This window comes from Ylistrum balloti, unplaced genomic scaffold, assembly GCF_031769215.1.
Source record: "Ylistrum balloti isolate Yb309-2 unplaced genomic scaffold, AGI_CSIRO_Ybal_v1 Utg369986, whole genome shotgun sequence".
Classification (NCBI taxonomy): Eukaryota; Metazoa; Mollusca; class Bivalvia; order Pectinida; family Pectinidae; genus Ylistrum; species Ylistrum balloti.
In genome coordinates this window covers 803269-818381 of record NW_026782071.1, presented here as the reverse complement: position 1 = coordinate 818381, position 15113 = coordinate 803269, and the positions used below count along the sequence as shown (strand labels likewise).

General features: G+C 37.6%; 1 protein-coding gene across 1 annotated transcript; it reads right to left on the bottom strand.

The window, feature by feature from the left end:
• Positions 1-2894: 2894 nt before the first annotated feature.
• On the bottom strand, positions 2895-14194 carry LOC132547860 (protocadherin-1-like). Its single transcript, XM_060211665.1, has 3 exons — positions 11558-14194; positions 5756-5929; positions 2895-2903 (listed from the first exon to the last, which is right to left on the bottom strand). The coding sequence occupies exons 1-3, from the start codon at positions 14192-14194 to the stop codon at positions 2895-2897; spliced, it is 2820 nt and encodes a 939-aa protein (XP_060067648.1).
• Between the last annotated feature and the right edge of the window lie 919 nt (positions 14195-15113).

The following is a 15113-nucleotide window of genomic DNA, read 5'->3' as shown; positions in this document are numbered from 1 at the left end:
TTTCAACAGGTAGAGACAAAGCCCAGGTAAGAGGCACACTTGAGATCGATGTAGTTAATTAGATACCTGTACAGGTAAGTAATGACGTCGTGAGTATCCGCCAGGCACGCGAATAGGTTATTAATGCTTTAAACATAGGTTACATGACTGGTGAAGTGTTTCCTAATGATCTAACACAACCGGTCACTTTCATCCGAATATCTGAAGGAGGAGATACAATGCATGCTGTTACGGTAATGGATGACCAATGTCCAGTAATGCTTGCGCTCACGTAACAGTTGTCCGGAATCACGTGTAAAGAGTAATGAACATTCGTCTAAAATGAAAGATCCATGTATGAAATAATGAGGTGTCCGGAGCACCATTTAGTTCCAAGTATCCGGAGGTTGTCCACCTGTCCGGACACGTTCAACAGACAATGCCTCGTCTTACACTAACTGTGACAGACTTCGTGTCGACGCGCATGCGCAATGGAAATCTGAAATCAGAAATAAAAACAGTTTTTAAGTATTGTGTCAAAATATAGAATTGTGATGTTTCGTTCGTGAATTGGTATACATTGGCATACAGTACATACGATTACCGAAACGACTAAGAATGAGGTAAAAAATTAGATCTGATATGACAAGGGAGAAAACGATGAATGGAAATTAAACTGATCACGTCATTTTTTTACGATATTTAAGGGCTGGTTTAGAGAGTTGGTCCACGTCATTTTGGGTGAAGATCCGAGGTGCGTGGTTCGATGCTCCCTACAAGTAGCTGTTTGTGTTACAAGCCTGCGCTTACATGGTTGTGTCACCTAACCGTCATTGCTCTGGAAGACATGCGACGTGCCTCCAGTATGTTTTTCAATGACGTAATCACCAGCTAATTCAAGGAGACCTGGCCACAAACTAATAAACCCAACAAGCTAATAAACGTAATAAGCGATAATTCTTATGATTGTTTATGACGTCACAATACAGTCATTAACACAATATTGACGATACGGGCGTTACAGAGACCAGCATACCAGTTAAGTGACAATTCTATTAAAGATAAATTTCTTATTATCACATTTATTAATCGAGATTTTTAAAAGTTTTATTATCTACAATTTAACAATTAAGTCTGAAAAGTAACTGATAATTTTATAAGACCACGATCTTCTGCGATCTAAAAACGTATTCCGAAAATAGTATCAATTTGGTTGTCGAGTTGTCTCCCCCTCCCGGGACACCATTTGGATTTGGTAGCATCCTCTCATGATGTTTGCCATTATCACCTGAGTTTCACTGACGCCAAACAAGTAAGTTAATCAGATTTAATTCGGCCCACGACCCCCTACAACGTCTGCACGTCTCCGTCATGACATAAGGATTCTCAGCTTCGACCTCCGTCAGCTGTCAATTGTCGTCAAGATGCTTTCCAGTCAAAAAATGCATTTCCGATGTTCTTCCGAAATGTACATGTAGATAGATATACGGAAAAAACATCCTAATTACATATCATAATCATACACATCAATTGATAATTATTTTTACGACAACGGGTTATTAATTTTTCCAGAAAAAGTGAATTGACATACCTGTGAGAATTACTATGCTAACAAAGCTTTACATTGGCCTCGATTTTTGATGGAAACCAAGTGATTAACATGGATGCGTTATCAGTTCGAGAGCCCTTGTTTGTAATAAGGGTTTTTACGGACGCTGTGATAAGAACGGACATTTAGAGGTAGGGCACTTTCATAGTTAATTATCGTTAAGTCCAGGAGAGTCCATATCTACAAAACGGCCATGTACGTGCCAGCAGTTAATGGACGGCGTGCAGACGTCACTTTCAGTACAAATAGTTGACCTACGCCACACTGTGGCCAGTAATTAGTAATTAACGTACCTGTGCTACCAGGTAATTGGCAATTAACAAATATATATACTGGTCAGTGTATAATTACCGGGACATTGGGACGATTTTATGGTCATTTTGAAATGTTACAAATTGACGTATGTTTTTAGGTACGGGACATTGGAGATCAATTAGGAGAAACGCGTGTTGCTATGTATTAGAGATAGAGGGAGGGGATTGAAGTAAGGGAAGCGAAGCCGGGAAGGGAGGTGAGGTCATTCACCCTTTGTGTTTTTCATATCAATTTCGATTAGTTCAATCGCCCGAGGCTTATCTTAAACACGAAAACATTCGCAAAAAAAAAGAAAGAAAGAAAGAAAGAAAGAAAATGATTATAATAAATAAGATAAAAAAAAGAGCCTATTGCCTCAATATAACACAGTGAATTTACCAAATGATTAGTGAATCTGATCACAGATACACATTGTAAACTAACACTATCTATTTTTATTACTTACATCGTCGGGACTCGTTAAACTTGGATGGCTGTCGTGACTTTGGACAGGTTTTGGCGGTATTCGCGGCCCAATGGTCAGTCTTGTTCCAAGAATGTCACAGCTGAGAGGACTTAGAAGTGACCGGCTAATTATTATCGATGTACATTCTGGAGTTCTTGACGAGTCCAAGTGTCAATAGATGTTGGTCTGAACTCTAGGTGTTTTGACCCTCATTGAGCGTCGCCACTGGTCAGTGTTGACCACTATCGTATCAGTCATTTTTTATACAACATTATTTCTAATCTACTTACAGGGCCCATACAAGCCAAAATTAAATTGTACTTATATATATCTTTTTTTTTCTAAATTAACTAATGGACAGATCATTAAAGACGTGATAATTTGTTCTCCTTCACTACAAAAGAGTTCAGAATCATTCGCGCTATCAGTTTATGGACGGTGATTATCATGAAGACGATAAAAAAACTTCTCAAATGGAATCTTTCATTTCATATATCATAAAATTAACCAATTACATTTCCTCCGCTCCCGCTCCATAATGATTTGTCAAATCGTCTGAAAGAAAATAAAAAAATACAGTATAATTACAGTAAGTATATATTGACAAACATATAAAACGTCACGGTTCTCACATCCAATAATACACGTGCTTTCTTTGATGTATCATAGATCTACGCATGCGTGTCCTCAAGTCATAAACTCATTTGAATAAAAACACTACATGTTCTTTCTGTCAAAACCAATGGTCTGAGATAGTTTATGGAAGGGACCTGGGGGTCATTGTCCAATTAAAGTCACATTAAGTATTTATCCATAATTGAATTCACATTATTCTACCTAATTGTTGGAGAAAATTCAAACTCAATGCGATTTATTGATTTAATAAGGGTCGTACGCACCGCTAGCCATGCGAGGCGTGAGATATATGCAAGTAGGATGTTTATTGTACACAATCATGAGAAAATCAGATACCAGAACCGAACAAGTGCGTACATATGTTGTATTTATTATAAAGTTATTATTTGATATGTATTTACCGTGGTTCTCAGATGTCTATAAATTGATTAAAGAACGTCAAAGGTACATCGGTTCGGCATTTTCCTGGGGATATATTTTGACGCGATTTTCATATCCTACTGGAAAAGTTAACAGCCCCTAATCCCTGTTCCTGTCCCCCTGGTGTTAAGATATCAAAAATACTTCATCAATTCTAATTACGCAGCGACAATATATACATATTTAAACACTATCTAGCCAAAGACAGACAATGGAAAGCGTATTTTTGTAAGAGATAAGGGGACTGTCATGGTTAAATCTGTTGGCATACACAAACTCAGGTGAAAACCGGAAGTGCACAGTTTGACGGTCCCGGTATTAGTGTCAGTTTGTGTTTCTAAAGGAGCTAAGAGGTTCCCGGTCTGTGCTGACTGGTTATGTCCATGGATAAGATCCTAATTGCTCTTGATAACATGCGACGGACCTCCCGTACATTGTTCTGTGATGTAACCACCAGCTACTACAAGGAGACCCCGCCGCAATTATGTCCTTGGTAGTTCACAAGCATACAAACAATCTACGGACATATTTTTTAAAATCACATGCGCACGCGCGATGCTATCGATCACTTCCGATATGTATATATGAGAAAGTTCCAGACCTTTTCTCTGGAAATTCGAAATGAACGGTAAGGATGATAGTATTGGAAAGCTTTAAGTGGTGGCTAAAGCCAATAATAAGTCAAAATAAGTTCCGAACTATAAATCAGGATTTTGTTGGTGTTTCACCTGCACGCACTTATTTGGTTATCTGCATTTTCTCAATTTGACGCAGAGACGGATCATCTGCCAACAAAACTAGGAACAACTGTCGGCGGACATTTGTTTAAGAACGGATAGAGCTGTGTAACCCGCTTGAAATATTTAGTCCCATATATTGCTGCTGGAAGCAATTGCGATTTTGTTTACAACAAAATTTCATTTCAAGGACAAAAACGACCTTGATTAAACGACATATCTGCCAGGAAAATAAAACTCAGTGTTATACAGTTTGTCAGTGACCTTGGCAAAATAAAAAAAACATCCAACATGTTTTTACGCCTGAAATATTGCTCCTCGGTGAACACTGCTACATTTTCCTGTTAATGTTTAACTGAAGATAAGAAACAGCTTTTGTACATTGTTGCTCATTTTTATACGAAAGGAAACGAACGTAATGAATTTAGATTAAAGTATTGGCTGAAGGGTAGCTTGTAAAAGGGTGTTAAATCACGCTTCATTATATACAACCTTATTTAAACGACAAACGAGGAATTTAGGTTTCTGTTTCAGAAAGTTATAAACATATTTAAAAAAAAATTATTATAGGTGAGAAATTGTTCGTCGTTTATGATACAGTTGTTTACTACTTTAAATTGTGTTTGTTTGTTTATGTAGGATTTGTTTATAGTTCAGAATTAATTATTGATACCTCGGGTTCTATTTATCATTACCATTTGATGTCAAAACGGCAGATATAAATGGATTTTGAAATGTTGATATCTTTACCAATGTTCTTATTGTAAGTCTTCGTCGTCCAGCGTAATGAACCATGCGTCAAAATAGTCAATACAATTTATACTACATGTACACAAGAGATTTGAAATGCCTCGACTCGTTTTTAATTTTGATCAATTGCCAGAATAAGGTCGTTTAAATCGCATTAATCTTCTTGTTTATTTTGTGTCTTTGTCGAAATAATATCATTATGAATTACTAGTATAAAACTTATAGGGTAGAATATGTTTTATCTTCGCCCCCCTGTCCTAGACAAGGATCATTCCCTTGTCCTTAATTGTCATTACGGGTGAACTTTCGCCGGTATCCTGTCCCTCAAATCTGTATATGACTCTCGCCTTTGATAAAAATTTGACAAGTACCCCGGGTATTGCGGAGTTATTGTACCGTTATGACCATAGAATCGAATGACAAGTGAAATATCAGGTCACCGTTTCCGTTGACGATTGTACATCCTGTTACAACAAGTGAGGACTCATTTTTGAAATTCTATACCGAATTTAAAAGTGAATTCAACGTAAATTTAATAAATGCCTGTCACTTTTACGCTTTACTTTAGAAATACAATCAATAAACAGTTCGTGTTATGTCAAAAACTGACATTATTGGATTGTGATGGATCATACAGGTTTGCTTTTAGATTAGCTAATCAGATTGTAAACAAATTCGTTCTCTAGCGCAAGGATGATAGCCAAGTCTGGCTTATATCAACGAAAATAAATGGGTTCTTTTCTAAATACAATATTATCGTTAATATTATCAATGAGATAAACTCAAAGTTCACCTAGCGTGTAAGTTCTATTTTCTTTTTCGTTAAGATTTTCGGTTAGTTATTAAAATTAACAGTTGACTTACCAAGCTTGAATTGGACCGTTTGCAGCTTTTTATCCGCAGAAGTGATTGTTGGTACTGTAGGTTTATCAACTGGTTCCGGTGTCTTTCGTCGTCATTAATTTCGCCACCAGGGGGAGCCCATACGGGATCGTCACTCGGGTGGACGGAACTGGGCAATTCAGGGACAATGGGTACCTATCGGGAAAAATACAAGAATTCGGTAATGGAATGGAAGCACGGAATTATACAATTAGAAGAGATAGCGTGATTTTCAATTGATTATCTTGGAATCGGTGAACCGGACAAATTACATTATATGCTTTATGGATGACGCCCATTCAGTCATAATGTAAACAAGATGAAAATAGGCAGGAGTTATCGTTCATCTAAAACAAATTTCCGGTTTCCGGTCATGCCTTGATAATCAACCCCTATTCAATCTGTCAATTTGAATAATTAAATATGATTTCCTACGATGAAATAAGTTTCGAAGATCTGAAACAGAGCGTGTAAATTTCAAAAATATGTGAATACAGGATGCGGTTTACTGTAACACTGGTGAGAGGCCTAAAATGCCTTGTAATTCATAACAATTTATCTATTTTGAAGTAACAACAGAATAGAAAATTCAGATTCATGCTACTCGTTATCAACTCTTAAGTGTTTACAACAGAACGGCATGAAAATAAATCCCTGTCAGAAATGTGTTCGTGTCCTATTTTCATAAGATATCACGTGCTCGTCAAAACCATGGGCAATGCATGTTAAATTAATATCTGTGTGCTTAACATTAATAATTGATCGCCTGGAAGTGATATCGTGACGATCGACATCTGTCTGTTTCAATAAAAACATGTGTGTTAGCATGAAAAAAACTCCTTTCTCTCGGCACATACACAAAACCACGCATGTAAAATCTTTTTCTTAATCAAAATTCTACACATAAACAAGCACTTGCTTACCGCTTCTAAAAAGTGCACACGAGAACAGCCCACCCTGAATAACCTCGTTATCGATATGTACCGGGTGTTTCTAGTTTCACAGAACATAAAGTGTCAGTTGCCTACAATGTAGGTTCTGTGTAAATATTCTCAAATGAACACATAGCTTGTCACTGAACTGGTTAATGTTGGAACCAAACCTAGAAACGTGTACCGGTTTAAATGGTCATACCACACGGAATAAAACCATGTCAAAAACATACAATCTGTATTATTTAAGAATCAAACATGAGTTTCGTGAACGGGTCATAATTACACAAATCAGATTTCTAAATCTGTGGATATTTTATCAATAATTACTGTATACATTACTGACATACTCTGTCAGCTACCTGTAAATGCAAGGTTGGTGTGCTGATTTACATCGTTAGTTATCAGAATTGGTAATTATTAAACCTATCCTTTCATCTTAAAATAGCTTGATAAAAGAAAAATCATTAACGATTAGAATTCATAACTTCATTTGAATATCAAAACTCGGGACAATGATTTATGTATATTAGAATATCAATTTACAACTAAATCATTTTATTTTACTTCAAGACGGCAGATTTTCCATTACAAATATCAAACATTGTTATCAAAAATAACCAAATCAAAGCTGTTTTTAAATTTTAATTAAACACTTCCCGTTTTATAAAGCTTTGAATATGTTTACAAAAATCCCTTGCCGAGTCATGTTTAAATACTCATGCATGTTGAAAAAAAACTTAGCCGTTTATAAACAAGTTTCTCAAATTATATTTTTTGCAGATGTGATCATATTTCAGTCTAACTGGCTTTGTACAATAGAGAACGGGATCGCTGAGTTTCTCCGACCAGTAATGGAGAGCGGGCCTGCCCAAGTGTCTTTTGTTCCCAACTCACTGCCAACACACCTATATGTATAGATACGTCATCATTAAATATCCCTGAACGGGAAATTTAGCTCATCTGATAACATCTGAGCATGGAAGTCGGCAATCTAAACGTCAAAAGATTAATGCAAGAAGGTTTTTTGGTGATTTTATGTACGATAGACACCCGTTGAGTCGACAAAAATAAACCAATATGGCTGCTATTAATTACGCATGGGTCCAGTTTCAAACAAATCAACAATGGGCGAAAATCAAAAAGTTCGTGACATTTTCTTCCGGTTTAAAAAGTAAAATTAAAACCGGAGATACAGATCTAACAGGCGCGTGGACATGGTGTAGATGTGTTATCTGTACATTCATATGGAAATGTTTTCGGCGACACGAAGTAATTTAAGTCTGATCAGCTTGAGGATAGTCGTTATGATGAAGATGATCTGGTGAATTTTCATACAGATCTGTGAAATTTCACCGTGAAAATGCATGGATCATAAGCAGATATCGACTTTGTGATTCACTTAAGCTTTACACATAAAAGTAAAAGAGAAATTGGTATTTTAATTTGATGTGAAAATCTGATTCAGCTGATGGCCCTTTCAGATGTTTTGTCTAACTCGTCTCGGGTTGAGTACTATTATACATTGACATTAGCCCGGTACGTAGAGACACTGTTTTCGATACGGAGTCAATTATTTGTTAAAATTACACACCTGAACGGTGGTAACGGGTCAGGCAGGTGCGAACCATAGAGCCTTGCGACAATTATAGAATGTGCAGTGACTCCCTTTGGACTCCCTGTATACGTCATCTAAAGCTGGTATCGCCAACAAGCACACACTACCTTGAAACGTTGAAACACATTTACAGTGTTAAAAACTGTATATGTGGCTCCCCAAAGTTTAATTAAGCACGATCGTCACCGATCGCAATACAAATCTAAGCTTTTTTTGACACCCTTCATCGAAAACAACAAACCCTCCGACTACTTTTCTCTGTACAGACTGCAATGGAATATGCACTGCCTGCAGAACTCGAGAGACATTACACGGCCCATACATTTTAGTTGACAGCCCACACCAAATTACATTACATTATGAAATAATGGCATTTGTAAATTGCTCAAAGTAACTATCTCGGCGACTTGAACGTAAGTTGAAAAATAGAAATTCCCACAGGAAAAGAAGAAACGAAACGAACCTGAGCAGAGTAATTGTGTACATTTGTAACAGCCCTCTAAGGTCTCAAATGATCGTAGACGTGTCAAAATGATTTTTTTTTCAGTCTGTATCCATGTACAGTAAAATACAAAATAAGTTTATTATGAAAAAAAAATAAATAAAAAGACAATATAGCGGATAGATTTCAACACACACTGTTGATAAACAGTTTTAGAATTGATATTTCATGAGTAAACGAGACACAATCTTTTAAAAATCATGATTTTTATTTTCAATTCAACCAAACTGCCGAGCAAACATTTATTCAGCAAGATGACTCGGGGGTGTAATCTCTGTTAAGAATTCAGAATTTTAAACAATATTTTCCTTTAAACTCTCCAACGGGATCTAAAGCTGTTAGACGCTGCTATTGTATGTCGATATTTTTGACTTTAAAAACAACTTTATACATTTTACACGACAATAATATCCTTTATTCAACAGCCGCAAAGAGGAAATGTCAAAACATCAATTTCAATATATTTTGATAAGTTTCAGGATGTTTATTTTTCATTTGGGAAATGTATAAAAAATATTACGCATTTAACTAGTTTTATTTCAATTTCCGCAATATATACATACAAACAGCCTTGAGTTTTTGTATCTGTCATATCATGGTAAAAATTTCCTATAATACAATGTATATATTCTACACCCGGTAGGAAATAAAGAATGACTTGCCGGGCTGAGAGCAATTTTATGACAACTAAAACTCAATTATGGAGAGTGAGTAGCTAGTCCAAAATAAAACGTTTAAATTTTTTATACGTTTAAACCGAACGTTATTAGATATCTAGTATTGTGAATGACAATATCTATTAAGCGTATTATGGCTGCATAACTGAAAGCTCTGAAACTAATGTCTCGTTTCATTTTCCCGTTGTATATATATCGGTGTTTATAATTACGACACAATTACCCATTGTTTTTATTTCTTTATTATCAGGCCCCTCGTTTAAACTGTAAGCATGTTTTCACTTGTACAGTCCTAAACACTCACATATATTTTATTTCCTGTCGAAGATTTTACATAATGTAAGCCCTTAGCATCACTGACGAGTCCTAGAGGGACGAAAAACTATGATATACCATCACTGACGAGTCCTAGACGAAAAACTGTATGATATAGCATCACTGACGAGTCCTAGAGGGACGAAAAACTGTATGATATAGCATCACTGACGAGTCCTAGAGTGACGAAAAACTGTATGATATAGCATCACTGACGAGTCCTAGACGAAAAACTTTTTGATAGAGCATCACTGACGATTCCTAGACGAAAAACTGTTTGATATAGCATCACTGACGAGTCCTAGTGGGACAAAAAACAGTATGATGTAGCATCACTGACAGTGTTGTATGATGCAGTTTAATTCAATACCTTGCTCTATACTATCTAAATTTGTATTGAAATTTGCTTTTGGCTTTTGTGTTTTTATTTTTTATGTTCTTTTCTTATTTATTTTTATGATTGTTTGCTGTTGCTATTTTCTATCCCTAATATTGTATAATTTTATCTCTAAATTGTAAATAATAACTTTGTGTTCTTACTGAAAAAAATAATTTAAACAGACATCCCTATTTCTATACATTGCATATATATGATACTTAAAGAGCTGAAAGACAATGTACTGTATGAGTTGTGATACAAGCAGAACTGTGTTTGTTAATCTCGGTCGTTATATTACAATTTCCCAAGGAACCGTTCATTTATACCACGGAAGGTCTTATTATACTAGCATGAAAGTTGTGAATTAAACTTTTAATGAAGTGAAAAAAAATATTGTGGTGTAAAACTAACTAGACTTAAGGGGGTATGCGACCCAGCTGAGATCGATTAACCATTGAATGAGACTTAGAACTTCATTACTTAAAATCGATAGATTATCAATCCCGTGTCTTTTACCTTTCATCAAGGAATTACACTTCAATTACCGGCATCCTCTCCATAAAAGGGCAGTCACCCGGTATAATCACCATATCTAAAACTAACGGGGTTCGGGGGAATTATAGAGAAGCAGATGGAGAACGAAGATGGGTGCCGGGGGGAGGAGGAGGGGAGAGAAAAGAAAGGGAAATGAGGCGGAAGGAGTATGAAGAAGGAAGAGGGAAGGAAAGAGAAGAAAATAGATTGGTAATGTTCGATATCACTTTTAAAAATATGCAAATCCGTGACAGGATCCGGCAGATTACTAAAACTGTTATACTGTTCGGTTGTTCCAAGAATTTCAAAGGTTATTACATGAAATGTCCTTCATGAATTACATAAATACTACACGTATCTTAACCATGCTGTTTATTTTCGTTAACCTGTTTATTTTTTACATTTGCTAATATTCGGTATACTGACATAATTACAAAGCAGAATATCAGCATTACACGGGGGTTTGGCGATATATCGAGGGACAAGCAGAGGGATTCACAAAAAAAAAGAAAATTATATGAAATACAGTAAATAGAGGTTAGATTATTGTCATTATACCGCGGTTATATAAAGTGATGACGGAAAGACTTTATAGCGAAGTTAAACAGAAACGATTGTGTCACTAATATCTGAAATTAGAAACTAGAACGTCTTTACATCCAGTGTGAGACTGTTCTGGAAAAGAGTGTAGTGGGACAACCGAAAAATATTAGTAAGGTACTCCCGAGTTCCTCTGACCTTACCACCGTACCAGAACAAGTAGACAATGTTCGGTCCCCGGTGGCAGGGTGGGAAGATACTCCGGTGAAGATGTCACATGTACTCACCTGTAACGATATTGATCGATCGATGATTTGGGGCCTTTTGGGGATACCGATCACACTGAACGTCTGTGGGCTGTATATATTGCTGTTCCGGTCAACGGTTAAGTCCCCAAATCCGGCCTCAATTTCGTCTGGAGTTGTTTTGTCGGAGAAACTCTCATCAACGTGTTTGTTAAAACTGTCTGGTTTTCTCAGGTCGTAACGCCTCACAAGGTATATGGCAAAAAATAAAAGCACTGCCAGAAATATGGTAATCACGGATATACAGATCGCTATCGTGACATATTTAGGGAAACTTTCACTGGTCAAACTGTCCGTAATGGCTATGGTCATTGTCCGAGTGGCGTAGAGCGGAAACATGCCCCCGTCTTGCACGAGTACCTCAAAGGAGTAAGTTCCGATATCTGATGAAGAAAGTTGTTTTATAAGATAAATGTCTCCAGAAAAACTGTTTAATAAAAAATAATCCGATATGTTGAAATCTGTGGTGAAAAACGATAGCTTTGCATTTAGTCCAGAATCTTGATCGTAAGCGTTTATCGTACTTATGACCCGATTTTGTGGTGTTTCGTACGGGATGGAGACGGAACTGTTGGTCTCCGATGGGAACGTGATGATGGGTCCATTGTCGTTATCATCAATCACGTGGACTGTGATGACTGCTGACCCCTCTCGAGGAGGGTCACCTCGGTCCACTGCTGTCATCTTAAGGTCATACCGTTCCACTATCTCACGGTCGAGAACTGATGACGTCATAATACTTCCGTTCTCCATGAGCCAAAATGGCATCGGCGCTTCCTTTAGTGATGATAATGAGTAATCAATTTCGCCGTTCTCAGCAAGGTCAACATCGTACGCACTTACAATGCCAATACTCGTGTTCGGCGCGAGATTTTCCTGTACGTAGAAGTGGAAATGGTTCTCACCAAATGTGGGCGAGTTATCGTTTTCGTCCTCGACGATAATATATACCACTGCTGTACCGGTTAGAGAGGGAGTTCCCATATCTACGGCCATTACCTGGAAGCTATATTGCCCCTGTACCTCTCTATTTAGGCGAATGTTTACCGATACCTGACCTGTTTCTGGCTGTATTTTGAATCTCTGATCGTCCGTAGGGGTCAAGGCATACGTCATCAGAGCGTTGGTACCTTTATCGATATCTGTTGCCGACACTGTAATTGCCTCTTTACCAATATCGTTGTTTTCCTTTATATGGGCATAGTAGTTCTGCTGTGTGAATCTTGGCGCGTTATCGTTTTCGTCCAGTACAAGCACCTTAAACGATGACGTCACGTGCTTTGGTGGAGTTCCAGCATCATCACATTTTACCGTGACGTTATATTCTTCAGTCACCTCACGATTTAATGACGTATACACAACTATCTTATATTCCATGTCCTCGTATTTCTGTATCCGGAAGTTGTCGTTCAAGACGTTACAGACCACCAGACCGTTGGCTCCGGTGTCTTTGTCAGTCACAGCAACATGCGCTACCGCCGCCCCTTGACTCGCGTGTTCCGAGATCTCGGCATAGTTCGTATTTGACAAAAGGTCAACCCTGATTGTCGGAACGTTGTTATGATTGTCAATGACCTTGATGAAAACTTGAGCCTGTGACATCATTGGTTGTTTTGCCTTATCATAAGCTTCTATAATCATTCGATATTCCTCATTACTATCCTCCATTAAGGAGGTACGTAAAGTTATCTCCCCAGTAGTGGAGTCTATTCGGAACCTCTCTAGGACTGTTGCAGACTGCAAAGGGCTGAGTGAGTAAAGTACTTCCCCGTTGATACCTCCGTCCGGATCAATGGCCTTGGCCGTTGTTATGCTACCATTTACGTCATGGTCTTCGAAGATGGTGACGTTGTACACAGATTGTGTGAATTTTGGCGGGAATTCATTGACATCCGTGACGGTGATGTTGACCATAAGGGATCCAATGTTTGGTGGTTGACCTCCATCATACGCCAATATGTGGAGCATATAGGAAGCCTTTTGTTCTCTGTCTAGGGTACCATTTACAATCAACTTCAACATGGACTGTCCATCAGCAAATTTGTCAGCTTCTGCAACAAAAGGTATGTCATTTGAATTAACTCTGTATGACTGTACCGAGTAAATCCCATTATCCGGATCCTGCGCACCATCCAGCGCGAACGACGTTCCCAATTCGGTCCCTTCCGGTACGGCAAGACTATCCACGTCTTTTTCAAATGTTGGCGTGTTATCGTTAATATCAATAACTAATATTTGAACTTCGATCTTGAAAAAGCTTCCGGTTGATGATTGTGCAATGACGAACATTGTAAGATAGCAGTCAGAACCAACAGGAACAAACGCACAAATGACGTCTCGGTCTAAAGATTCAGACGTTAGAAGATCTCCAGTGTTTTCATCAACGTAAAATCTAGATGCGTCCGGATTTCCATTTTTGAGCAAACTATACCTCAATGCTTGTAACTCTTCGGCATTTTCTACCATATCGGCTAGTCCAGCATCAACAGCAGTATTGCCGATGACGTCATCACTGCCACTCTCCTCAATTGTGCTGTATTGTATTTTAATGGTCGTACTATTAACGACAACCCACATACAACACACTACAATAAACAAAGATGGTGATCGCTCGGCCATCATGCAATTCCATTTACAGAAGTTTACAGAACATTGAGCCTACGACAAACAGTACCCCTGTATCCAGTAGATCACTAATTAAATCGATATGGTAATGAGAGGTACGCAACGTTTCAACACACCTGGTCTACCTGTGTCTTTCTACCAGTCAATGTGATCCAGGTATATGCAGCAATGCACTAACTCAAAATAGCATCATGTCTCATCGTCTCCTGTTAACAAACCCACTGCCGAGCTAATCCTTTGGTCGACAAGTCAAACTTTACAGCGCTGTATGAAGACAAGTGAAAATATAAATAATCCCGTTGACAGAGTACCCTTTATCCTGTTTAAATTCACCAAAATGTGTGTTTAATCGTGTGTAGTAGTAAAAATCTCCAACAATGGTCATTTAGCTCCGCCCATTTTCTAAGTGACCAATCGGATCGATCCTCTCTGTATACACACAGAAGACGACAACCCGATCAGGTATACGATTGTAAAGGTGTTACTACCTCTCCGCGTGCTACTTGTATACATAGTAACAACAAATGTAGAGTAGATTTAACTGACATACTATTATATTCCTCGTCACGTCAATAATGGGACAGTGTTTATTTACATTGTGACTTAACGGTAAGCTTAATCCGCTAAATTTTTAATTTACTCTGTCTTTTCTTTACCTTGGTTGTGTGAACTCATGCACACCGACAGTATTACCTTTATAATTGAAATGACTTTATACAAACGTATCCTCACAATGACTGCCTAAGTACATACGTTATCTTTTCATGTAAGAACTTAGTCTGGAAATTCAGCTTCATGTATACTCAACCTAAATAAATAATGAAAAACTACTTCGTAACTTTCAATCACATGTCTGAAGACGAATTTTCTGAAGTGTTCATTTCAATAAATAAAAATGCATGGATTTGAGTCA

Excerpts from the sequence above, each read along its gene's own strand:
- LOC132547860 (XM_060211665.1), bottom strand. The coding sequence starts at position 14,194 with ATGGCCGAGCGATCACCATCTTTGTTTATTGTAGTGTGTTGTATGTGG. Across the intron at positions 5,930-11,557 it reads ATCGATCAATATCGTTACAG|GTACCCATTGTCCCTGAATT; the intron begins GTGAGTACATGT and ends TTTTCCCGATAG.